Source organism: Rhinatrema bivittatum, chromosome 2 (genome assembly GCF_901001135.1).
Source record: "Rhinatrema bivittatum chromosome 2, aRhiBiv1.1, whole genome shotgun sequence".
Taxonomy (NCBI): domain Eukaryota; kingdom Metazoa; phylum Chordata; class Amphibia; order Gymnophiona; family Rhinatrematidae; genus Rhinatrema; species Rhinatrema bivittatum.
The window spans coordinates 61,119,073-61,145,814 of NC_042616.1; the positions used below are offsets into that span (position 1 = coordinate 61,119,073).

The 26,742-nt window shown below is 47.1% G+C and overlaps 1 protein-coding gene across 1 annotated transcript in view; it reads left to right on the forward strand.

Annotated features, from left to right (window-relative positions):
• Positions 1-26,389, forward strand: part of LOC115084009 (cathelicidin-1-like) — a 41,199-nt gene extending 14,810 nt beyond the window's left edge. Inside the window, exon 4 of the mRNA XM_029588258.1 lies at positions 23,136-26,389. Within this exon, the coding sequence (XP_029444118.1) occupies positions 23,136-23,294 (159 nt within the window). The 3' untranslated portion in view covers positions 23,295-26,389. The remainder of the gene's footprint in view (positions 1-23,135) is intronic.
• Positions 26,390-26,742: the final 353 nt, after the last annotated feature.

Here is a 26,742-nt window from a genome sequence, read left to right on the forward strand (position 1 = left end):
GCAGATCTAGAGGGACGGTACGTCATAGTGACAGGCAGTTGGACGGGGCAAGAAATGACGGTGTGTAATGTGTACGCTCCCAACGACTCACACGATTTCTTTGTAAAACTAATTAACATTCTGATAGTGCACATGGTGGGCTCTCTATTCCTGGTTGGTGACTTTGTCTGCACAACCCAACCATCGATGTCCCCAGCAAGCACAACACAAAACACTAGAAAGGCCAAAGGAGTGGAATTTCTCTGCAGAAGTCTAGATCTATTGGACATATGGAGAGTGACCTACACCCGGAGGAGAGGGATTTCACCTTCTTTTCCAATCCACACGGGTCTTTGTCAAGAACAGATTACATACTCATCTCTAAGAAGGTTTTCCTACTAGTTAAAAGGGCAGATATCAAGCGCCCGGTAATATCCGACCACTCCCCAGTGTCAATAAGGTTCCGCCTAGGGGAAAAATGGACGGGAGATAGAATTTGGAGATTTCCCAATTGCTTAGTGACTGATATAGATTTTCAAATTTTTTTAAAGGAGAAATGGATGGAGTATAGATCCCACAATGAGCAACACATGGATTCCCCTCAATTGTTCTGGGAGGCAGGAAAGGTGACATTATAGCCTATCTCAATGCCAAAGCGAAGAAAGGACAGAGAAATCCTTCAACTAGAGGATAAGTTGAAACAAACAAAGGCAAACTGGGTACATGCACCTACGGCAGTAAACAAAGGCGCTTACTATAGTACCCTGAGAAGCTTAAATACAGCTCTGCATGCGAGGGCATTCAGATCTTTACAAGTAGCACAACATAATTTTCAAATTCGGCAATAAAATTGAGAAGCCGTTAGCAAACCTGGTACGGACAATATCCCTTTATCAAAAAAATGCAAACATGCAAACACATACGGGAACTTGGGTCGCCCAAACCGAAGAGATGTGTAAAGTTTCTCACCTTCTATAAAACACTATGCATAGATGACTTAGATCCGAAACAAAGCCAGGAGAAGGCATTTTTCTCCGATATTATTCTCCCTACACTATCGACCAGTCAACAGGAATTCCTCAATCGCCCCATTCAAACATACAAAGTCCTTCGGGTGATCAAATCTATGGCTAAAGGGAAATCCCTGGGACTCGATGGGTTCTCATATGACTTCTATAAAATCTCCCTTAACTGACTACTTTTTAAAGGACGAGAGAGAACATAAGAAATTGCCATGCTGGGTCAGACCAAGGGTCCATCAAGCCCAGCATCCTGTTTCCAACAGAGGCTAAACCAGGCCACAAGACCCTGGCAATTACCCAAACCCTAAGAAGAGCCCATGCTACTAATGCAATTAATAGCAGTGGCTATTCCCTAAGTAAACTTGATTAATAGCCGTTAATGGACTTGTCCTCCAAGAACTTATCCAAACCTTTTTTGAACCCAACTACACTAACTACATCCTCTGGCAACAAATTCCAGAGCTCTTCTGGAAACAAGTTTCCAGATGAGTTCAATAGTGCACACATAATTGTTTTGCCAAAGGAAGGGAAAGACCCAAACCTACTGGCCTCTTATTGGCCAATATCGCTTCTAAATAGTGATTTGAAAATATTTGCAAAAGTCCTTGCAGACAGGCTGAGCGTGTTACTTCCTAATCTAATATTGGACCATCAAGTGGGATTCATAAAGGTCAGAAAAGCCACGTGCCACATACTAAAATTACTAACGGCTATGAAAATCTCACAGCTGGAGCAACTTCTATTGCTTGCTGTGGGATTTGACTCCGAAAAAGCCTTCGATAGAGTTTCTTGGACTTATTTATTTTCTGTCCTTCAAAAGTATGGCTTTTTGGAGTCATTTATAAAGTATATTTCATTACTATACACCTCTCCAACATCAAGAATCCTAGTTATTGGAAAAAAAAAAATCAGCAAAGGTTTATCTTGAAAGGGGAGTAAGGCAAGGGTGTCCCATGTCACCGCTTTTATACATCTTATCTATTAACCCACTGTTAAAAAAAATAGGACATCCAGACATAGGGGGATTTGTAAGAGGGAAAAAAGGATTTAAAGTGGCAGCTTTTGCTGATGATGTCTTGGTATTTCTGACATCCCCAAGCATGTCACACTTGATCTTCAATCCCAGTTTAGTTTGTTTGCAGGACTAAAAATTAATAGAGATAAGTCAGAGGCTTTAGACATCTGTCAAAATGTTCAGAATGCCTGGCAGGCTAAAATATTTGGGAGTCTTGATTCCTTTTGAATTGGAGGCTATATATAAGATCAATGTACAACCCAAAATCAAGAGTACTATAGAATCACTAGCTAGATGGAATACGCTAACTTTATCATTAAAAGGGCGCATTCACCTATACCAAATGGTGGATTTTACTGAAATGGATGGGCCGGCTCGAGGGGAGCGACGTCATAGGTGGTACTGCCACGCCGAGGAACCCCCTACGGTGCCGGCAGCACGATACCGGCACCATTACGGACATCATGCAGAGGGGTGGGGAATGGACCCGACCCCCCCCCCCACTCTGAGCTGAGGTAAGGCAACAGCGCGGCGGGGGCGGCCGCTCACACAGGTGCATCGGGCGCCCGGTTATTCGCGACGCCTGCACGTCCGTGCTGGGGGGGGGGGTGCCCATGTCTGAATACAACTGCTGGAGTTATTCCTTCAATTAAGCAGTCACACTTCAATACTGCTTCCCCCCCCCCCCCCCCGAAAATTGGATTCCCATAGCAGAAAAAAAAAGTAAAATCTCCAACTGCAAGGCTACTGAAGGATAACCCTTGAAATGTCACATCATGAAGTGCTTTAATCAGTTTCTCCACTGCGTAATCTTACTGCTCCCTAAAGTGTACAAGCCCTTTTCAAACAATCTGATCTTCTCTTTTCAATGCTTATATATATATTTTTTTCCAGTGGGTAACTGTTTGTTTTTTTTAGGAGGTTAACTTGATACTAGGCTGCCACCATGATCAGTGTACGGTGTTGCGCTTTCCAACTCCGCAAGATGTTAAGAGATGTTCTTCCTCCAACAATTAAAAAAAAAAAATTAAAATGCTGTCTCTCTCCTCCGATCGATCACAGCCTGAACTAAACTATGTGGAGTCTTTCTCACAGGGGTGTCTCTGCAGCAAACCCACATTTACAAGAACCAAAAGGCTGCATGTTTACTTAAATAATATTCTGCTTTTCAGGCACTTCAAAGCAGTTTGCATTCGGGCACTGTAGGTATTTCTCTGTCCCTGGAGTGAAGGGTCTTGCTGAAGGTCATAAGGCGCGTGGCAGTGGGATTTGAACCCTGGCTTCTGGCCTGCTGTGCTATGCACTAGGCTGCTCCTCCATGTATATATAACTACCAATGCAAATGAATCCTGTTCGTCGGTGTAGCTGTATATTATGCCAGTACTGTATGCGCACTTTAACATCCCTGGCTTTCTTGGGGACTCATCGTTCTGTGGGTGCGTACTGTGTTTTAGTAGTTGAGCAAGAGGTGTTTAAAATCATGAGAGGTCTAGAACGGGTAGATGTGAATCGGTTATTTACTCTTTCGGATAGTAGAAAGACTAGGGGGCACTCCATGAAGTTAGCATGGGGCACATTTAAAACTAATCGGAGAAAGTTCTTTTTTACTCAACGCACAATTAAACTCTGGAATTTGTTGCCAGAGAATGTGGTTAGTGCAGTTAGTATAGCTGTGTTTAAAAAAGGATTGGATAAGTTCTTGGAGGAGAAGTCCATTACCTGCTATTAAGTTCACTTAGAGAATAGCCACTGCCATTAGCAATGGTAACATGGAATAGACTTAGTTTTTGGGTAATTGCCAGGTTCTTGTGGCCTGGATTGGCCACTGTTGGAAACAGGATGCTGGGCTTGATGGACCCTTGGTCTGACCCAGTATGGCATTTTCTTATGTTCTTAAGAATATGTGTTAAAGGGACTTGCACGCAGCACATCCCTTGTTCCCCGCAGGTTGAGCCCTTGGGTACCGGGGCCGGCAGGACTTAGGTGTGGGTCGCTCGGGAATAACCCTCCCAGGAGAGAGGTGAAGAAGCGGGGCCGGACGTACCAGAGGTCAGGGCAGGCAGCAGCGAAGGAGCGTCGGAAGCAGGCAGGTGGTCGAGGCAGGCGGCGGACGAGTGGAATCCAAGGGCCAAGCAAGGGTCAGAGCCAGGAGAGGATGGAAGCCAGGAGCGGAGAACACGAACGCAGGAACCAGGAGAAGGAATCAGGAACACAGGACCAGGACCAGGAATCAGGAATGTGGTGGTACTTGAGTCCGAGAGTCGCCTACTCCTGTTTTAGGAGTACGACCCAATGTGTGTGACTGAACAAGGGAAAGAATGTAAAGCTGAGCTCAGAGCGTAATGAGGGAGATACACATATGATAAATAAATACACTAATGTTGACATAAGGGAAGGCCAAAGAATTTTTTTAATAGGTGGGAAATGGGGCACTACCAACTGAAAAGCAGTTTCAGCCATCTCTTAAAAACTTGTAACCATCTCTCGTTTATGATAAAGTAACAAGATAGCATCCTTATTTCAGCTGCAGCAATGCTCTGGCCTGGTGTTGTGCCAGCCAGCAGGATGAGTGGCTATGTTGATATTCAGGCCTAAGCACTGCTAAAGATTAAATAAAAAGCCTATGTATAGGTGGGTAGGTGAAGGGTGTTAATGAAGCCTCTATGGTGGCTGCTGCTCTTATCCATTTTCAGACCATGCCAAATAGATTTTATTTGTTTTGTTGACTATCTACTGTAGCCTATTTGCATTCCTGCTTTCTACTGTAACTTTCCTCACCAGTTCTCAGCAGTGCCACACAGGTCCTGGGTTCTGCTCTGCGACTGATGGTGATGTCTTTGCCATTCTTCACAATTCATGCCAACGATGCAGGGGGTGCTGCTCAAGGAGAAAAGTTAATAAAATACACAACACTCTGTACACTCTGCAAGGTCAGGCAGATTATAGTACCTGGAAACCACCAAAGTGCACGCAATATATTACATAATATAAACCTAAATGCAAACATTTATTTATAGATCATGAACAATAAAGAGACAATTACGTAAATCAATTTTACTTACACTATATTGCAATAAAGGTCCATGTGGCCACTAGAGGTCACAATAATAAAATAAACGTCAGAGGCTATTCACTATTTGGATACTAAAGATCACCAGTGCCTTCTACTCTCAGGGGTAGATTTTAAAAAAAGTGCGCCTTCGTGTACTTTTGTTGGCGCATCAGGCGCAAACAAAAGTACGCTGGATTTTAGCGGATACGCGCGTAGCCGCACGTATCCGCTAAAATCCTGGATCGGCGCGCGCAAGGCTGCCGATTTCGTGTAGCCGGCGCGCCGAGCCGCGCAGCCTACCTCCGTTCCCTCCGAGGCCACTCCGAAATCGGAGCGGCCTCGGAGGGAATTCTCTTTCGCCCTCCCCTCACCTTCCCCTCCCTTCCTCTACCTAACCCACCCCCCCCCTGGCCCTGTCTAACCCCCCCCTACCTTTGTCGGGGGATTTACGCCTCCCGGAGGGAGAAGTAAATCCCCACGCAACCCGGGGGCGGATCCGGAGGGCGCAGCCACGCCCCTGGACCGCCCCGGGCCGAAACCATGCCCCTGCCCCGCCCCCAAAACGCTCCCAACACGCCCCCCTCGAAAAACCCCGGGACTTACGCGAGTCCCGGGGCTCTGCGTGCGCCGGCAGGCCTATGGAACATAGGCGCACCGGCGCGCAAGGCCCTGCTCGCGTAAATCCGGGCGGATTTACGCGAGCAGGGCTTTTAAAATCCGCCCCTCAGTCAAGAGGGGAAAAAAGGAAAACCTGTCTGCCTGGATAGAAAAGCACTTCAGGCCCCTTGTTATGATTCGCGGCTTGTGGGCAGGCACAAGCAGGCCCAGCACAGATGTTCTTTCTGACCCTCCCGTCTCGATAGGTGTGCACATGCCAGAGGTGGGATACTGGGCTTCAGCGCCCACTGATGCCATCACTCGCTCCAGGTATAAAAGGCCACCGCAGACTGCCATCAGATACCTCAGCAAAGGGTCTCCTGCATCCTGGTGTGTGCAGTGTATTCTGCTGCTTTCCTGACTCCTGCGCTCCTGATCCTGTGCCTGCCTTGTCTCTCCAGCCTGTCCAGCCTGCATGCCCTGCTCTGTCAGTCTTTGTCCTTGTCTTCCAAAACCTGCCCTTGGACTGACTTCTGGATCTGACCCTTGCCTGGACATTGACCCTTCTCTCTTGCCACTTGCCTCTGACCTTAGCCTGGCCCTGTACTTACACCTACATTATTTCTTTCTTTTTTTTTTTAAATACTTTTTATTAATACAGGATACATTGTCATATATAGACCAAAACAATGGAGACAGCTCCTTCAATACATCAAAATATAAAATTATAACAAATTTGTTGTGACCTATTTGTAATTAAAGAAGACATATAGCAAATTAGACATCAACAACTTTGAGTCATTTCCTGTCATTGTACCTGTTGTGCTCAGCGATCCGTGCATGGGCCTGTAGACCGCCGCTCTTACCTCTAGCCCGGGCCTGTCCATACCGCCTCCGTCCGCCATGCTTACCTCCGGATTCCTGCTGGACTTCCCCAACTTAAGCTATCTCACCTAGACACAACAGGGTGCTGCACTGTGACGCTCCTGAAACCATTCTCTTCCTTTGCGGCAGGTACAATGACAGGAAATGACTCAAAGTTGTTGATGTCTAATTTGCTATATGTCTTCTTTAATTACAAATAGGTCGGGGGATTTACGCCTCCCGGAGGGAGAAGTAAATCCCCGCGCGCCAGCGGGCCGCTAGCGTGCCGAGATGCAACCCGGGGGCGGTTCCGGAGGGCGCGGCCACGCCCCTGGACCGCCCCGGGCCGAAACCATGCCCCCGCTCGATCCAGGCAACAGTCCACGTCTCTCCCTCCTCCACCGGGGTTCACGTGGCCCAATCGGGGCCGGAGCCCGCTCGAATAACATCGAGCCGAGTAGAGGAGGCGGATCTCAGCTACGAGAAAAACGCAGGGAAGAAAAGAAAACAAGAGGACAGACGCAATACAAACGTAAAAAAGCTGCCGATCAGCGCGGTGAGTCCACCACGCCCCTGAGAGGCTCTAGGCCTATCAGACGGCTCAGCAAAGCCCTTTAAATTACCGCGACTCCCTCAGGCGTCCCTTCTGTGCGTCCGCTCGATCCAGGCAACAGTCCACGTCTCTCCCTCCTCCACCGGGGTTCACGTGGCCCAATCGGGGCCGGAGCCCGCTCGAATAACATCGAGCCGAGTAGAGGAGGCGGATCTCAGCTACGAGAAAAACGCAGGGAAGAAAAGAAAACAAGAGGACAGACGCAATACAAACGTAAAAAAGCTGCCGATCAGCGCGGTGAGTCCACCACGCCCCTGAGAGGCTCTAGGCCTATCAGACGGCTCAGCAAAGCCCTTTAAATTACCGCGACTCACTCAGGCGTCGCGCGACCTAAGGGGCTTGCCCCTTAGGGCGCCCCTTGGAGCGTCCCAGAGCCAGGGCCGGTTACACCCTTCTAGCCAACCATTGTAAAAAAAACCCCTCACTCCGAAACCTTCTAGGACAGGAAGACGCATCCAGAGGACGATACATCCCAAACATCAGAGTTTTGCCCACATCTTTCTTTACCACCCTACTTTTCCCGTACTGCTACAACGGCATTCACCCAGCATTACTAGGACTACACATGCCCTGCATTCTTCAGACTGCCTTCGCCCAGCATTCATCTGACTGCCTTCGCCCAGCATTCATCCGACTGCCTTCGCCCAGCATTCATCCGACTGCATTCGCCCAGCATTCATCTGACTGCATCCGACTGCATTCGCCCAGCATTCATCTGATTGCTTTCGCCCAGCATTCATCCGACTGCCTTCGCCCAGCATTCATCCGACTGCATTCGCCCAGCATTCATCCGACTGCATTCGCCCAGCATTCATCCGACTGCATCCGACTGCTTTCGCCCAGCATTCATCTGACTGCTGTCGCCCAGCATTCATCCGACTGCAGTCGCCCAGCATTCATCCGACTGCAGTCGCCCAGCATTCATCCGACTGCTTTCGCCCAGCATTCATCCGACTGCTTTCGCCCAGCATTCATCCGACTGCTGTCGCCCAGCATTCATCCGACTGCAGTCGCCCAGCATTCATCCGACTGCATTCGCCCAGCATTCATCCGACTGCTTTCGCCCAGCATTCATCCGACTGCATTCGCCCAGCATTCATCTGAGTGCATCCGACTGCATTCGCCCAGCATTCATCTGACTGATTTCGCCCAGCATTCATCAGACTGCATCCGACTGCATTCGCCCAGCATTCATCTGACTGATTTCGCCCAGCATTCATCAGACTGCATCCGACTGCATTCGCCCAGCATTCATCTGACTGCTTTCGCCCAGCATTCATCCGACTGCATTCGCCCAGCATTCTCCTGACTGCATTCGCCCAGTATTTCTTCTGACTGATAAGACTGCTGATACATCTAATCATGGGAATCCTCACAATTCCCATCATCCACAGCCACAAGTGGAGAGCACCTAAGCCCCCCACTCCCCCCCATCACAACCGTCAACAGAGGCTAAGGCCTATCCTGCTGACACCGGTCACCCAATTTCTAGGGCTGACGCTCTTCTCTCTCACGCTTGTTAACGCACAATCCATCTCTAAGAAAACTCATATACTCAATGACTTACTATCCGACGCAAAACCAGACATATGTGCCATCACAGAAACCTGGTTAAAACCCACCGACACCGCTCTAATAAATCAGCTACCCATCCAGGCATACGATCTTCTCTCCATACCCAGACACAAAAAAAGAGGAGGTGGACTTCTCCTTGCAGCCAAAAAATCACTAGGTCTGGCTTTGCAGACCTCAAATAACCTATCAAACATCGAATTTGCGCTCTTCAAATCGAAACACCTGACGATTGGTTTAATTTATGCCCCTCCTGGAATACTGGAATCAGACCCATCATCAATCATAGAACTCACAGCAAAACACCTAAACTCCAGTAATCCTACCATACTCATGGGAGATTTTAACCTCCACGTAGATGTCCAACCTCAATCCACCAACTGTAAAACTCTTCTCGCCTCGCTCAGCAATATGGGTTTTAGACAGATTGTGACAGAACCAACCCACAAAGCAGGTCATACGTTGGACCTTATCTTCATAAACGGAATCACAACACACAACATCCCCACTTGCCTTCCAGTACCATGGACAGACCACAGAATCATAACATCGGTGTTAGAAATAAAGGAGATCTCCCCGCAATCCACACAATCAATAGCCATCTCCATCAGGAAACAATGCTCTGGAGACCAACTCAGTGAACAACTGGCCAAGGAACTAGTGCATCTGGACCTCTCCGACGCCAACTCAGCGACTTCTTCATGGACCAACATCACTAAAAAGGTTGCAGACCAAATGTGCCCCATGACGACTAAATATATCAACCCTAACAAAGACAACAGGAAACCTTGGTTCACTCCTGAGCTGAAAAAACACAAACATGAATTGAGATCCAAGGAACAAAATTGGCGAAGAAACCCATCTTCAACCACCCTCCTCATCTACAAAGAGTGCCTCAACTCATACAGAAATGACATCAACAAAACCAAGAGAGAATTCTTCTCCAAAAAGATCCACCACCTCATATTTGATTCAAGAGCACTTTTCTCATACGTTTCTACCCTTACTAAACCTCCTGCGCCTACCATTCCAGACGACCAAGCTCTCAACAAAGCGAATGAACTAGCTGCCTTCTTCGACAACAAAATCACATCACTCCTAGCCCCCCTCAAAGGAGCAGCTACACTTCCAAACCACATTCAACAATCAGCTCACTCAACCGCTCAACAATCTTTGGACACAACAGATCAACAGCCTCCGCACTCAACCGCCCAACAATCATTGCACTCAACCACCTTACAACCCAACACAACCCCATCAGTGCTGGACAAGTTTGATCCCACATCTACTTTAGAAATAGAGAACATTCTCAAAAAGATAAAATCTTCCTCTCACCCATCGGACCATATCCCTTCAAACACCCTGAGTATGATCACCAACACCATAGCCAAACCTGTTGCAGACATCATCAACTGCTCTCTCACTCAAGGTCAAGTTCCCAACCAACTCAAGTTAGCCATGCTCAAACCGCTCCTCAAAAAGCCCAACCTTCCCACCTCAGATCCAGCCAACTTCAGACCTATAGCAAACCTCCCTATGTTAGCCAAAACTATGGAAAAAGTGGTTAACAAACAACTTTCAGATTTTCTTGAAGAAAATAACATCCTCACCCCAAACCAATTTGGTTTTCGTAAGACTAGGAACACAGAATCGCTATTAGCCTCACTATCAGACACCATTATCTTTAATCTAGAAAAAGGCCAACCTTGCCTCCTCGCTCTCCTGGATCTCTCTTCAGCGTTCGATACTGTAAACCACCCGTGCCTCCTGCAACGCCTAACGGACATTGGCATTACAGGAGCAGCGTTCAACTGGTTCAAATCATTTTTGGAGGACAGATCATACAAGGTCAGGATAAATAACAAAGAGTCTCGTGCCATCGAATCTAAAAGGGGAGTTCCGCAAGGTTCATCCCTCTCCCCGACTCTCTTCAATATATATCTTCTCCCTCTCTGCCAATTACTCACCAACCTCAAGCTTATACACTTCCTATATGCGGATGACATACAAATCCTCATCCCTATAGAGGACACACTACACAAAGCCATGTCACACTGGAGTAAATGTCTCGCAGCTATCAACAACCTTCTCACCAGCCTCAACCTAGTCTTAAACACAAACAAAACTGAAATCCTCATTATAGCACCGGAAAACTATGTCCCATCCACTCCTCTGAACGCCAACCAAAGTCCGGATACTTTTTCTCAACAAGTAAAGGACCTGGGAGTCATCTTAGATGGTGGATTCAGCTTCAACAAATTCATCAATAACACAACAAAAGAATGTTTCTTTAAACTACAAACCTTAAAGAAACTAAAACCACTCCTTCTGTACAGAGATTTCCGCATGGTTCTACAAGCCATCATACTCCCAAAACTGGACTACTGTAACTCTCTCCTCCTTGGCCTACCAGCTTGCACCACAAAACCACTTCAGATGGTCCTGAATGCCTCGGCAAGAATTCTCTCAAATGCCAAAAAAAGAGACCATATCACCCCAATCCTGCATCATCTACACTGGCTCCCGATAAAATACAGGATCCAATTCAAGTCCTTAATGATGATACATAAGGCCTTACATAATATCGCTCCACTCAATTTAACATTTCAAATCCAGCTACACACATCAGTGAAACCAACTAGAAGCGCATATCAGTACAGACTAACCACACAACAGGCGAAATCCTCCCTGAGGAAACGTGCTCTATCCACAGCGGGCCCTTCTCTCTGGAACTCGCTCCCTCCGGACCTTCGCCTTGAACCGTGCCACGCTACATTTAAAAAGAAACTTAAGACTTGGTTGTTCGAACAAGCTTTCCCATAGAGTTAATGAGCAAGAAAAAAGGCATTTCATATCCTCCGTATCTTCCCCAGCTTATATCTCTCTGAAGAAATTAACACGAAACTGTACTTAAGCATATGCAACACTATACTTTATCCTGTTACCAGATTCTATCAAGTTCAATGTTATTTACTTACTTATTTACTTATTAACCTGCTTTTTAGTTATTAACTGGTTAACCATATTATATACTTTTTCTCAAATTAACTATTTTATGTTTATTTATGTTTATTTATGTTTTATTATGTTTTCTCAAATTAACTATGTTCAATGTAAACCGCTAAATGTTCAATGTAAACCACTAAATGTTCAATGTAAACCGCTAAATGAAGCGATAGTTACGGTTCCTTAGCGATAGTTATGGTTCCTTGTAAACCGGGGTGATATGTATACTATACAGGAACCCCGGTATATAAATTCTTTAAATAAATAAATAACTAAATAAACAACAAATTTGTTATAATTTTATATTTTGAAATCATGGGGCCCTGCCTCCCTTAGGGTGTGCACCCCGGCTCTATCAGCTTTGCCTTGTCTCTGTATAGGTGGGTAGGTGAAGGGTGTTAATGAAGCCTCTATGGTGGCTGCTGCTCTTATCCATTTTCAGTCCATGCCAAATAGATTTTATTTGTTTTGTTGACTATCTACTGTAGCCCATTTGCATTCCTGCTTTCTACTGTAACTTTCCTCACCAGTTCTCAGCAGTGCCACACAGGTCCTGGGTTCTGCTCTGCGACTGATGGTGATGTCTTTGCCATTCTTCACAATTCGTGCCAACGATGCTGGGGGTGCTGCTCAAGGAGAAAAGTTAATAAAATACACTCTTTACACTCTGCAAGGTCAGGCAGATTATAGTACCTGGAAACCACCAAAGTGCACGCAATATATTACATAATATAAACCTAAATGCAAACATTTATTTATGGATCATGAACATTAAAGAGACAATTACGTAAATCAATTTTTCCCGTCGATATCAGGGCTGAATTAGCCATGCTGTATGGGAACTGTCAATCAGGGCCCAGGAGGCGGAGCTTCTTAGCAGAGTTAAGATCTTTTTGATCCTCTGCGGCTGCGTGAGGGTTCCCGCGCAGCAGTAACGGTTCTCCTCAGTCTGGTTTTTTCCGCACGCGGAGCCCTTCTTCTCCTCAGAAGAGCGAAAAAAAAAAAATGTCTAAAAAGCAGTCGGGGTTTAAGCCTTGCCCCGCGGCAAGATCATGTCCGTCACGGATGGACATGATCGTTGCTATCGATGTCTCGGGCGCGAGCATCCACAAGCCGACTGCGAACACTGCGAAAGAATGTCGCCGAGAGCTCGGCGTCATCGAAGCTACAGATGGCTGGAAATAGAAGAAAAAACTTCCACCACACATTCTTTGCCGGCACCAAAGTCTAAATCTTCTTCTCCGGCAAAGAGAGCATCGTCCTGGGATCCTCAGTCCCCGAAGGTAAGGGACACGAAAAGAAGGCCCAGGGAAATGGAGGACCAGGGACCTGGTCCCTCCAACGAAAGGGACGTCGGGAAACAGGAGCCATTCAAGTTGACCGAGCCCTGTTCCCAAAGACCTTGGGGAGAAAATCCGGTAAGAGCCTTGTTGCTGTCCAAGGCCGCGGGTCCGAGGTCGTCATCGGCGCCGAAAAAATCACAACCGGAAGGTGGAACTTTGTCGGCGCAGAGAAAGGTACTGCCTAGTACTTCAAAATCGGCGCCGAAGACACAACCGGCGCCGAAGACACTCTCGGCGCCCAGGAACCACCCAGACCCGGACACTTACACGGCGCCGGCTCGCCCGGAGCCGAAAGATCGCAGACCGGGGCCGAAACACTCGGCGCCGAAACGCCCGGAGCCGAGACAGGCACAAAAGCATCCGGAGCCGGAACCGGCGCCAAAGCACCCGGAGCTGGAACGGGCGCCAAAGCACCCGGAGCGGGGATCGGCGCCGAAGCACCCGGAGCCGAGGCCGGCCCCGAAGCACCCGGAACCAAAACCAGCGCCGAAGCACACGGAGCCGAGGCCGGCGCCGAAACACAAACATCCAAGTATGCATTCGGGCCCGCCAGAAAAAGACTCGGGCTCGAGTAAAGTAAACTTGACTTCTAAACGTGATTCATCAAAGACACACGGTCCGCTATCAGTATCTCCTAAATCAACGGACCATAAAAGACGTAAACTAGGCAGTTCAAGGGATCCGGAGGCACCTGCTGGGAACCAGCAATCCACTCCAGACCCTCAACCTATCGCAACACTGAACCCTCTCCAAGAGTTGGTATATGCCCACTCGGGGATACAAGAATCTCTGGAAGTAAGGAAACACTCACTCCACAGACCAAGTTCAGACCAAAGGTCGAGGGACAGCAAATCCTCCTCTTCAAGAAAGAGGCGCCATCATCGTTCGACTTCATCGCCCCCCTCGAAGAGACATCAGGGTGAAGCGAGGAAACATCACGGGGCACATCTCCAGAGTAGGAGATCTTCCTCCTCTTCATCCTCTCATTATAGGAGTAGTTCCACTCGTTCTGCCTACTCCTCTCACAAGGTGATTCCTATTTCATCATCGCAGTCCCCCAACACTTTACACTCGGGACATTCCAGGAGTCACAGTGAATCTAATTGGAGTGACCATTCAGATCAGAATAAGGATACCATTCCTCTTCCATCACAGTCACCTAAGGGTGTACAACGTCCATCAATGCCACAACACACTTCCAAGGCATTCTGAGACCTTACACAGTCTTTAGCAGGCTTCTTCGAATCCCTGCAATCAACATACACCCTTCCTCCGGAATCTGCTGTTCCGGGGGAATCAGCACAAACTCCACCGCAGACTCCACTGGATATACCTGCCTCTGGAGCTCACTCTCCACCGATATATCCCATCTCCCCGTCCCAACACATAGATTCTATGTCACAGCATTCCTCGCCGGGTTCATCTACGGGCTACCCTTCTGACCCACCGGAACAACCAGCGGAACCATACTCCCCACCAGAGGATCTCACGTATCCTAAATTTGTGGACAAGATGGGTAATATCTTGAAACTAGATATTCAAAAATTGCCAGAACCAAGGGCAGAAACATTTGGATTATTAAAAATCTTCGATGCCCCCGGAGAGCCGTCAGCCTTACCACCACATACAGTGTTACATGGCGTTCTACAGAAATCGTAGGATACACCCTATACTCTATCAGCAGTATCGAGGAAGACGGACTTAAAATTTAAGCTACAGAAACCATCCATGTATTCCATTCCACAGTTACCACACGAATCTATAGTGGTGGAGTCAGCACTCCAAAAGTACCGGAAAACAAAGACGCATACTTCGGCTCCACCGGGAAAGGATAATAAATGTCTAGACGATTTTGTGAAAAGAATTTATTAAAACGCAATGCTTACATCTCGAATTAATCACCACCATTTCTATATGGTTCAATATTTATACGAGTGTCTGCAAGCCACCAAGGGCATGTTTACGGAGGTGGGGGAAAGCATTCCGTCCCCGATTTCAGATATGGAGGAATGCACGCGTCAAATGCTGAGAGCAGTGTATGAGGGATTTGAGAATTCCTCAAGGGCTTCAGCTATGGCAATTTCTGCCAGACGACTGGCATGGCTCAAAGCTAGTGCCATCAGAGAGGATCTCCATGAAAAATTGGCAAACTTACCATGCTCCGGTGATAATCTTTTCGGAGACCGTTTACACGAGACCGTGAGCAAACTCAAGGATCAGGCTCTGGCAGTCCAATCACTAGCAACTCCATCGTCTGCGAAACGATTTTTTCCATCACGTAGACAACCTTACACTAGAAGACCGTATAGATCTTACCAGAACTTCAGACAACAATCCTTTACCTCTTACCAGAGGCAAACACATAACAACCCTCCTCAACAACAGCAGAGGAGGGGAAAACCAAGAACACAACGACAACCACAGCAACAACAACAAACGGCAGTCCCAGCTAAGACTGCTCAGTCTTTTTGACTCCACTGCCACCGCTACCACCATCCCTACCGGAACATCCCCCGGGCAGGATAACCGCTTGTTGCGATGCATGGAAATCCATCACGACAGATCAGTGGGTTCTAGACATTATTCAAGACGGATATCACCTACACTTCCTATCCAAACCCATCGTTCCTCATTTTCCCCTGAGAAGGGGAAAACCTTGTCAACCCCAACTGGCCCAAGAATTGACCACGCTGCTTCATCAAGGAGCAATTCACCCGATTCCCCGGGAAGAAAAGGGCCGGGGGTTTTACTCCCCATATTTCCTCATTCCAAAGAAATCGGGGGGCACTCGACCCATTCTGTACCTCCGGGAACTCAACAAGCACCCAGTCCGGGAGAAATTCAAAATGGTATCCTTAAAGTCCATCCTTCCCTTACTGCAACACAGGGATTGGATGTGCTCAATAGACCTCAAAGATGCGTATACCCATATCCCGATCCACAGATCATGTTGGCAATACCTATGTTTCCAGTATCACAACCAGCATTACCAATACAGAGTGCTACCCTTTGGACTGTCGGCAGCACCCAGGGTATTCACCAAGTGCATGGTAGTAGTGGTGGCTCATCTTCGCTTACAGGGACTAACAATATTCCCCTACCTAGACGATTGGCTAGTAGTAGCGTCGGATCCGGTGCTTTTGGAATCGCATCTCAACATGGCACTAACCTGTCTACGACGACTGGGATTGATTGTCAATTACCCAAAGTCCAAGTTACAGCCCTCACAAATTCTACAATTCATAGGGGTGCGTCTGGACACGTGTCAAGCCAGAGCATTCCTTCCGGAGGAAAGGAGACTGGTAATCTGTTCATTGCTTTTAGCCCTACAGGGCATGCAAACTACTACGGCTCGGACAGTGCTACGCCTTCTGGGACACTTGGCAGCTGCGAACTTCACAGTCCCCAACACAAGACTCCATATGCGACGGCTTCAGTGGGGTCTGAAACGTCAGTGGACACAACACACTCAACCATTACACAAAAGAGTGTGTATAACCAACCAAATGAGACAGGACATCACTTGGTGGCTCAAGATACCAACGATGAGCAAAGGAGCTCCATTCAACCCTCAGCCTCACAATGCAGTCCTTACAACAGACGCTTCGCGGAAGGGCTGGGGAGCTCATCTGGATCTTCTAGAGACGCAAGGCCTATGGTCGCACGACGAGCAGCAATTGCAAATCAATCTTTTGGAGCTCAGGGCGATTCGGAATGCCCTGCTCACCTTTCAGGACTACCTTCGAGGTCGGAGGGTCATGATATACACGGACAACCAGGTAGCCATGTTCTATATAAACAAACAAGGCGGGTCCGGTTTATGGTCCCTCTGCAGAGAGATGCTACAGATCTTCGGTCACGCCCACAGGCACTCCATTCACCTACAAGCCTCTTACTTACCGGGAATTGCAAACACGAGAGCGGACAGACTGAGTCGGGTATTCCATCCGCACGAGTGGAGAATAAATCCCGAGGTTCTGCAGGAAACCTTCAACAGTTGGGGTACACCAACAATAGATCTGTTTGCCACGGAAATCAACACTCAACTGCCTCAATTTTGTTCCATCAGACCCAGTCAGCACAGGTTGTCTCAGGATGCCTTCCTGATTCCGTGGACCCCAACTCTTCTTTACGCTTTTCCACTGATTCCATTAATCACGAAAACGTTGCAAAAATGCATCACAGACGGCAGTCAACTCATTCTCATCGCACCTGCGTGGCCGCGACAACTATGGTACAGCTACCTCCTACGTCTATCAATAGAAGAGCCGATCCGCTTCCCGGACCGTCCGGACCTTCTCCTTCAAGACAACAGCCTTCTCATTCACCCGCTTCTCTCATCACTCCACCTGACTGCGTGGAGATTGAACGGGCATTATTAACTGAACAAGGAGTTTCCCACATGGTGCAAACTATTCTTCTCGAGTCTAGGAAGCCATCCACCAGAAGAAGTTACTCCTTCAAATGGAAACAATACTCGGCCTGGTGTGGGGAAAACAACCTTTCACCCATAGACTATTCACCAACAGCCTTGCTAGATTATTTGCACTCTCTCTACGAATCAGGATTGGCCACCTCCTCTATCCGAGTCCATCTTAGTGCGATTGCAGCGTATCATCGGCCACTAGATAACCACTCAGTGGCAGAACATCCGCTTCTATCTAGATTCTTCAAAGGTCTCCTGCACTTACGCCCACCGGTGTCTAAACCACCGATTCCGTGGAATCTCAACTTACTTCTTGAACAACTCATGCTGTATCCATTCGAACCCATGGAATCCGCACACATGAAGTACCTCACTTGGAAGACAGTGTTTCTAGTTGCGATAACCTCTGCCCGAAGAGTCAGTGAACTGCAAGCTCTTGTTCATTACGAGCCTTATCTACAGTTTCACCATGATAAGGTTGTACTACGCACTCATCCTTCATTCCTTCCAAAGGTAGTGTCTTCCTTCCATCTCAATCAAACCATTGACTTACCAATTTTCTTTCCAAAACCTCATTCGAATGATAGAGAACGCTTACTGCATACCCTAGATTGCAAGAGGGCATTAGCATACCATAAGAGAAGAACACATTCCCTCAATAGATCTTCTCAAATGTTCCTATCCTTCAACCCAAACGCTCCTGGAGCACCAGTAGCGAAGCGTACAATCTCTAGCTGGATAGCACAATGCATTTGATACTGCTATTCTGCTAAGGGAACAGAACTTTCTTCAAGGCCAAACGCCCATCAAGTAAGAGCTATGGCCACATCATTAGCTCATCTACAGAACTTTCAACCCGTGGATATTTGTAAAGCAGCCACGTGGTCTTCGCTGCATACCTTCACATCCCACAATTGCATAGATAAACAATCTGTGGGAGATGCTACGCTGGGACAATCAGTTCTACGCACCTTTTCTGGGTAATAGCCACGACTGCCACGCTATTACACCTACCAAAACGTTTTATACCATGTACACGGGAGCTTTGGACTCCCATACAGCATGGCTAATTCAGCCCTGCTATCGACGGGAAAAAGCAAGTTTGCTTACCGTAAACGGTGTTTCCGTAGATAGCAGGATGAATTAGCCATGCTGACCCGCCCACCTCCCTGTCAGTCGTGGTTTTTTCCCGCTACGCTCAAGCTTAATTACAGACTGAGGAGAACCGTTACTGCTGCGCGGGAACCCTCACGCAGCCGCAGAGGATCAAAAAGATCTTAACTCTGCTAAGAAGCTCCGCCTCCTGGGCCCTGATTGACAGTTCCCATACAGCATGGCTAATTCATCCTGCTATCTACGGAAACACCGTTTACGGTAAGCAAACTTGCTTTTACTTACACTATATGGCAATAAAGGTCCATGTGGCCACTAGAGGTCACAATAATAAAATAAACGTCAGAGGCTATTCACTATTTGGATACTAAAGATCACCAGTGCCTTCTACTCTCAGTCAAGAGGGGAAAAATGGAAACCTGTCTGCCTAGATAACAAAGAACTTCAGGCCCCTTGTTACGATTCGCGGCTTGTGGGCAGGCACAAGCAGGCCCAGCACAGATGTTCTTTCTGACACTGCTTCTCCTCATCGCGTTTCGGACCCTCCCATCTCGATAGGCGTGCACATGCGTTGCATCTTAAAGGGCCAGAGGTGGGATACTGGACTTCAGAGCCCGCTGATGTCATCACTCGCTCCAGGTATAAAAGGCCACCGCAGACTACCATCAGATACCTCAGCAAAGGGTCTCCTGCATCCTGGTGTGTGCAGTGTATTCTGCTGCTTCCTGACTCCTGTGCTCCTGATCCTGTGCCTGCCTTGTCTCTCCAGCCTGTCCAGCCTGCATGCCCTGCTCTGTCAGTCTTTCTCCTTGTCTTCCAAAACCTGCCCTTGGACTGACTTCTGGATCTGACCCTTGCCTGGACATTGACCCTTCTCTCTTGCCACTTGCCTCTGACCTTAGCCTGGCCCTGTACTTACACCTACATTATTTCTTTTTTTTTTTTTTTAAATACTTTTTATTAATACAGGATACATTGTCATATATAGACCAAAAACGACGGAGACAACTCCTTCAATACATCAAAATATAAAATTATAACAAATTTATTGTGACCTATTTGTAATTAAAGAAGACATATAGCAAATTAGACATCAACAACTTTGAGTCATTTCCTGTCATTGTACCTGTTGTGCTTAGCGATCCGTGCATGGGCCTGCAGACCGCCGCTCTTACCTCTAGCCCGGGCCTGTCCATACCGCCTCAGTCCGCCACGCTTACCTCCAGATTCCTGCTGGACTTCCCCAACTTAAGCTATCTCCCCTAGACACGACAGGGTGCTGCACTGTGACGCTCCTGGAACCATTCTCTTCCTGTGCGGCAGGACGCTGTTGAAACCATGGGGCCCTGCCTCCCTTAGGGTGTGCACCCCGGCTCCATCAGCTTTATAGGACCAGTGGCAGGAAGATCTTGGAAGCGCTCTCTGCTGACATCATCATCTCAGCCCTATAAAAGTCTGAGACTAATACCCCTTCAGTGCCTCGGCAATAGGTTAACTCTGTTGGAGTTGCGATTTGCCTTTGCACGTTCTTGATCCTGGTTTCAGGTTCCTGATTCCTGCTGGGCCTCTTTCCTGATTGTGTTCCTGATTTCCATGTCCTGTTCCTGGGTGGCAGTTTGGTCTGAGTTCTGAGGCCCTGTCTTCTTCATGGTCAGTCTTCCCCTCGTCTGTCTCCAGTGTCTCTTTCCTGCTTCTCTGGCTCCTTGTCCCCCCTGCTTCCTCTTCGTTCCTTGCCCCTTTGGAAGGACTTCTGGCTTTCACTTTAGATTGGACCTTGACACTGCTTGACCTCTGCCTGCCACTGACCATTGCCTGCCTTTCCATTTCTGATTGAATTCCACCTGCCTCTGACCAATGCCTGAACTTTGACAGTGAGTGAACTTTGCCCGTCTCTGACCTCAGCCTGAACCTAACCTTGGTTGCCTACTGCCTGCCCTGACCGCTGCTATACTCTGACTTCACTTCTTTTCTGTACTGCTGACCTGTATTTCTCGACTTATTGGATCTTCATCTCCACAGATGCCCGTGCTTAAGTCCTTCATAACCTAAGGGGAGTGTGGGCTGGTGTTGGTGAAGTTCCAGTTGGGCCTCTGCATCAGTCAGCTCTGCCTGGTCATGGCGGTGACCTGCAGGGCCCTTCCCTGCAGGTTGCGCCAACTCCACCTTGGCCTAAGGGTCCATACCCGCAACAAATTGCTGAGGCCATGGACTCGGCAGATGCATCAGGCCATCCCAGGCCTAGCACAGAGGATACAAGAATAGCAGTGCTTTTTGGAGCTCTTGGTGGCTTTGATGTAATGACTCAGCACCCGTCTGAATGCTATAGCAGCTTTGGCTGCTCCTGCACCTCCGGCGGCTGTCGTCACTCTTCCAGCCATAACCGCTCAACCCACTCTGCAATTACTGGTATGCTGGGAACCCGAAACAGTGTCAAGGGTTCCTGAATCAATGCTATGTGCATTTATTCCTCCAGCCGGCACTGTTTCCCAATGATCCCATAAAAACTACCTTTGTTCTAGAGGGAAGGCCTTGGCCTGGGCCTCCTCATTGTGGGAACAATCAAATCCCCTTCTTCAGGATCTGCAACAGTTTGTAAAGCCTTTAAACTTGTCTTTGACAAACCCGGTCAGTTAGCCATGGCGGGTTTGGATCTCCTCTATCTGTGCCAAGGCAACCGGACACTGATGGACTACCAACAGAATTCTGGACCATGGCCACAGAGCTTAACTGGGGAGAAGACAGTCTTCATATCATCTTCATTGAGGGCCTGTCCTCCCGGATCAAGGATGAGCTGGCCACTCATGAATTTCCAGAATCCTTGAATGGTCTCTTCAATACAGCAGGGAGAATCGACCGTCACCTCCAACAACAGGCTAGGGAGCTCTGCCCTCCGCACAGACCTGTTGTGCTGGTTCCCCATTTCCAGTGTCCACTGTCTTCTCCACTGACATCATCGTCTGCACAGATACATCCCAAAAAACCTATGCAGCTCGACCAGGGTAGCCTCACTCCTGAAGAGAGGCTTCACCGAAACAAGCTGGGACATTCTCTCTACTGTGCCAGCATCGGGCACTGGCTTGCACAGTGCCCAGTGAAGCCAGGAAACTACAGAGCCTAGGTTCAAAAGGGGAGGTGATCCTAGGCTTCAGCTCCTCAACTGATAATCCCAGTGACTATTTTTGTGAATGGCAAAGAACTTACCACCTAGGTCTTGGTTGACTCCGGTTCTGGGAAACTTTGTTATGAAAGCCCTTGTTGATCACCTACAGCTTCCCACGGTTCCCAGAGGAACTCCGTTCTTCATCATCATCTCTTCTATTCATGGAGATCCATTACCCGGCCAGATCACCCATGCCACTGCGCCTCCTACACTTGGAAAGTTTGGTGTTCCATGTCATCGATAGAGCAATTCATCCTATAGTGCTGGGCCTCTCATGGCTACAACTCCACTTTCCACAGTTTGACTGGGCCTCCTTACAGTTCTCCAGGTGGAGCCCTCACTACCACAACTCCTTTTTGCAACCATCTTAGTGGGTCTTCCCTCACAATACAGCAACTATGCTGATGTCTTCTCCAAGAGGAAAGCTGAAATTCTGTCCTCCCATAGGGAGTATGACTGTGCCATGGACTTGCTGCCAAATACTGAACCGCCTCGTGACACTGGGTACCCTCTATCCATTCTCAAGAACAATGCAATGTCCAAGTACATCAAGGAAAACCTTGACTGAGGTTTCATCTGGCCTTCTATCTCTTCAGGCAGGGCTGGCTTTTTCTTTGATTCCAAGAAGTATGGGTCATTACATCCTTGTATCAACTACCAAGGGTTAAATGCTATTACTAAAAAGGACCAATACTCCTTGCCGCTGATTGCCAAGCTGTTTGACTGCCTCCAAGGTACGAGGGCATTTACCATTAGGTGTTCCCATCTCTAGGCCATTTATAAATATTTAAAAAGCGGTAGTCCCAGTATAGATCCCTGGAGCAGTCCACTATTCACCTTTCTCCATTGGGAAAATTGACCATTTAGCCATACTCTCCGTTTTCTATCTTTTAACCAGTTCTCAATCCACAGTAGAACATTGCCTCCTATCGAATGATGTTTTAATTTCCTCAAGAGTCTCTCATGAGGTGCTTTGTCAAACACTTTCTAAAAATCCAGATACTATATCAACTGACTCACCTTTATCCACAAGTTTTTCATTGTGCAGCCATGGATGTACACTTGTAAAATGAGGCACGTACATACACATGCCAGGGCTATTTTATAACATATGTGCGTGCATGTTATAAAATGGCCGTGTATATGTACCCCCGTGCACCCATTTGAAAGTTGCCACCCCAGTGAGCAGTGATAATGTTTCTATACACTGTATGTAAAAGACAGAGTCAAAAGTTCTTAAGGAGATTAACCGGTTTGCATTCATATTGCAGCCTACTGAAGGACATTTTTGTAAGAGCAATGCATTGAATGACATCTATACTGTGTAAGCAAGACTTAGTGGTAATATCATCTCTGCCATTTTTTTTTTCCAGGTGACAAAGCAAAAGCAATCAGCAGCACCAAACGCCAAGAAGCAAAGAGCCAAGACGCGTCCTCAAGTCATGTCAGATGAGTTGAAAGTGACCATCAGGCACTTTCCTTCCTCCTTCACTGCAGCAGCTCTCACGGTGCCTTCTGAAGGAAAAGAATGAAACGTGATCCCCCTGATGGAACTTGAATTTGTTCCAGGAAAAATGGGTGCCCTGACAGTTACAGAGGATAATGGGATCAGATTGAGAGTGCTTACTTTCCTACTGTACTGTATTTTATGATCACTCTCTGGGAATAAATTCACAAAATCAAATCTCAATGTGAGTTCAATGTACGAGTGTGATGGTGGGCTCTTTGTTTCTCTTTTGCCCTTGCTTGGAACCTGCTTCAGCTCTTGCTCAGTGACACGGTCAAGGGGGAAAAACTAAAGTAGGTGAGCTCCCCCCCTTTAGTTAAGTTTCGCAGATGGTGGGTGGGCTCCCCCTTTAAATCAACCCATCTTACCCAGTCATAACTTTCCTCCTCTGTGTCATACATCTGCCATCTTCTCTTTAGACTCTAAGTAGACATCCTGCTCCTCTCCTGCTCATTTTGCTAGGTGGAGCTCTTTTTTCGAGGTGAAGGGAGCAGGGTCAGGTGCATGGGCCCAAACTGCTCCAGGCATAGTGACCTTTGTTTTCAGTTTATATTTTATTTTCCCCCAGAATGTATTAACATTTATTACAACAAGAACAAATATGCTATTTACTTGGAAAAATGATAGGCCATTTATTTCCCATTGACTTCTCCCATTTCTGTTCTTCTTTTAGTAAATACTGATACATTGCTGGGTATAATGATATAAAAACTAAAAACAAAGGTCTCTGTCCATACACCAGTTCTTTACCAGACGTTGGGGGAAGCTACTGGGTCCATTCATGGGCCCAGCTGCTAACAGCCCATGGCGGTGGCAGGTAGTCAGTTCATGGTCTCTGGAAAGCCCTAAATTTCATTATTGCACCAGGTTTTGCTTCAGCCTAAAGACAGCCCCATTACCAGCTCCTACTAGACCTAAGACTTTCTGTGGCTACAACTTGAAGAAAATCCAGCTGTCTGCATCGGTTGTGAGAAGCAGGAAAGGGAAGTCTAAGGTGGACCCCTTTATGTATGACACACAGGACCAGATTTAAACTATGGGTGCCCTTAGATAAAAGGAGTGTGTGTGAGGGGTGAGGGGAGGGAGGATAAATGTGTGTGGAGGTGGACTCATTCTCCCATCACCTCTCCCTTCCCACAGAAGTCATCAAAGGAGCAATGGGGCGAAGCCTTCCCAAGGATCACCCCTGCGTCTACTTTGACCTCTGAGTCATTGCCCCGCTTCTCCTGTAGAATGGTCTCTGCTCTGCAACAGCTGCAACTCCTAAAAGAAAATTCAGTGAGGGGCCTGCGAAGCATGGCCCACTCACAGGCTCTGCATCGACCTTGACCTTTCCTCTTACATGGGCTTTCTGCTACCATGGAAACCTGTGTGAAGGGCAAGGCATGATGTAAACGTGCAGTACTGCTCACATTAGGCCAGAGCTGTGCTACACATTAAGCGGCATGGCGAAGTGAGGGCAGGCCCAGAGAATGACATGTCAGCAGTGGCAATGCTCTGGTGCCTATCAGAATTTGGCACTGGAGACAGTTGCCTACATTACCTAGGCCTAAATCCAGGCCTATTGACTGCAGAGCCTTTCCTCCCATTTGACCTCAGCCTAGCAGCCTGTGACTGAGAAGACAGGAGACGGTTCCCTGAAGGGCTATCCCAGGTCTCTGTTGGACTGGTCAGTTAATGTCACTGTAATAGGTCTGCTAGGCTCTCTTTTTCCATTACAAGAGCTGCCTGAAGTGCATGAACTAATTCCAGAATGAATCTGCTTGTCCTTTGCTGTATCTGTTGTGCTGCTGGGCTTCTGTTAACGAATGCCACAGGTGCAGAAAGACTGGTTGCATTTAGGGATATATTTATTTTCTGGAGGGGGCGGGAATGAAACTTTACAAGAACCAAGATGACCGATTTCACAGAGCGACATCAGAAATAAAGGTCAACAAAAAAAAAATATATAGTAGGTCATACCAATTTTTTGGGCTCACTTAATAAGACTTCTGAGTAGCTTTCGAGGGCTATGCTGTTTACATCAAGTCAAAGCAAAAATGAGCAGATTAATGCAAAAAATGATCTAGACCAAACATACAAATAAACCATGGGTTGCATTATAATGGTGGTGTTAAGTGAAAGGGTGGGATGGGAGGAGGGGGGTGCTGTCATGTGTTAGCAGAGTTGTGACAAGACAGACAGACACAGTTGGATTTTGGATGATGTTTGGCAACGGGTGAAGAAACCTATGTTGCGTATCCAAGTGGACCAGTCAGGTCACGTCAGGTCACCAGCCTGGTACCTCTGAGAACTTGCTTCCTTTTCCCCACTGGATAAATATGGAAGGTGGAGCCTGCCGTTTTTTTTTGTAGAAAATGATCATGGAAGTAGACAACATGGCACTCATACTAATTTAGTCCCAGACAAAAATGTTTGTGATCATGCATTCTTATTACTTGTATAATGCTGTGAGGAAGATTTTAAAATGTTTACGTGCATGTCTAAAGAAAGAATTTCCATTCATAGTTATTTTACCATTTTTCTGCTCTGCTTTTCCTTGTCTAATGCATTTTAAGAAGTATTAAGGCATGTGTGCCATCCTATCCCATATAATGCAAATGCTGACTCCCTAAAGCTTGTAATTACTGGCAACATTAATTATGAAATGTAACCGAAACCAGTGGCCAACTGTTAACTGGTTTATCCATAATCAAAAGAAGCAGGAAGTGTTTTCCTTCTAGACCAATATTTTACTATCTACACCCTGGAGAATTATGCATTGAAAAAAATCAAAATTACATAAAACTAAGCAAAAGCAATTGCTATGATGGCTTTACACGGCATATTAAAATGGAACATTATTTGAACATTCTTAGAAATATAAGAAAATATTTTAGCAGATTACAACAATGTAATAATGCTTACATAATTCCAATGAAAAGAAAATATATCTGTGACCAGCGTCTCACACCCCTTCGTATGTGCATAGGTGATGTGGAAATTCCACATTCAACATGGTGCTGTGCACACTATCACTGTAACACAAGAATAAAATACTTTTGTGTTGCACTGAATGAATATTTTGTAGCAAATTAATTGTAAGTAGCTCAGAATAAACATTTTTGGTTTAACCTCTAAGTCTGGTGTTTTTCTGTATTTCTCCACAGCCACTCCTCCCCCACCATGCTTCCTCTCCCCTTCAACTTCCTAGATGGAGAAACATATATGGTCTATTCAGTTTGCCCATCCACATCTCTTGTTCAGCTTTATTAGCCCCTTCCTCTCACTCAGAAATCCTCTATGCTTATCCTATGTTTTATTTGAATCAGATAGTGTTCTTATCCCCGCCACCTCCACCTGGAGGCTCTTCTGTGCATCCACCATCCTTTCTGTAAATTCATGAATCACTCTCTCCTACCATTGATCCCCCTTCTCAAAAGACCTGAACTGCTGCTGCCGCCTCAAGCTTCTTCTCCCACTCACGGCCAAAT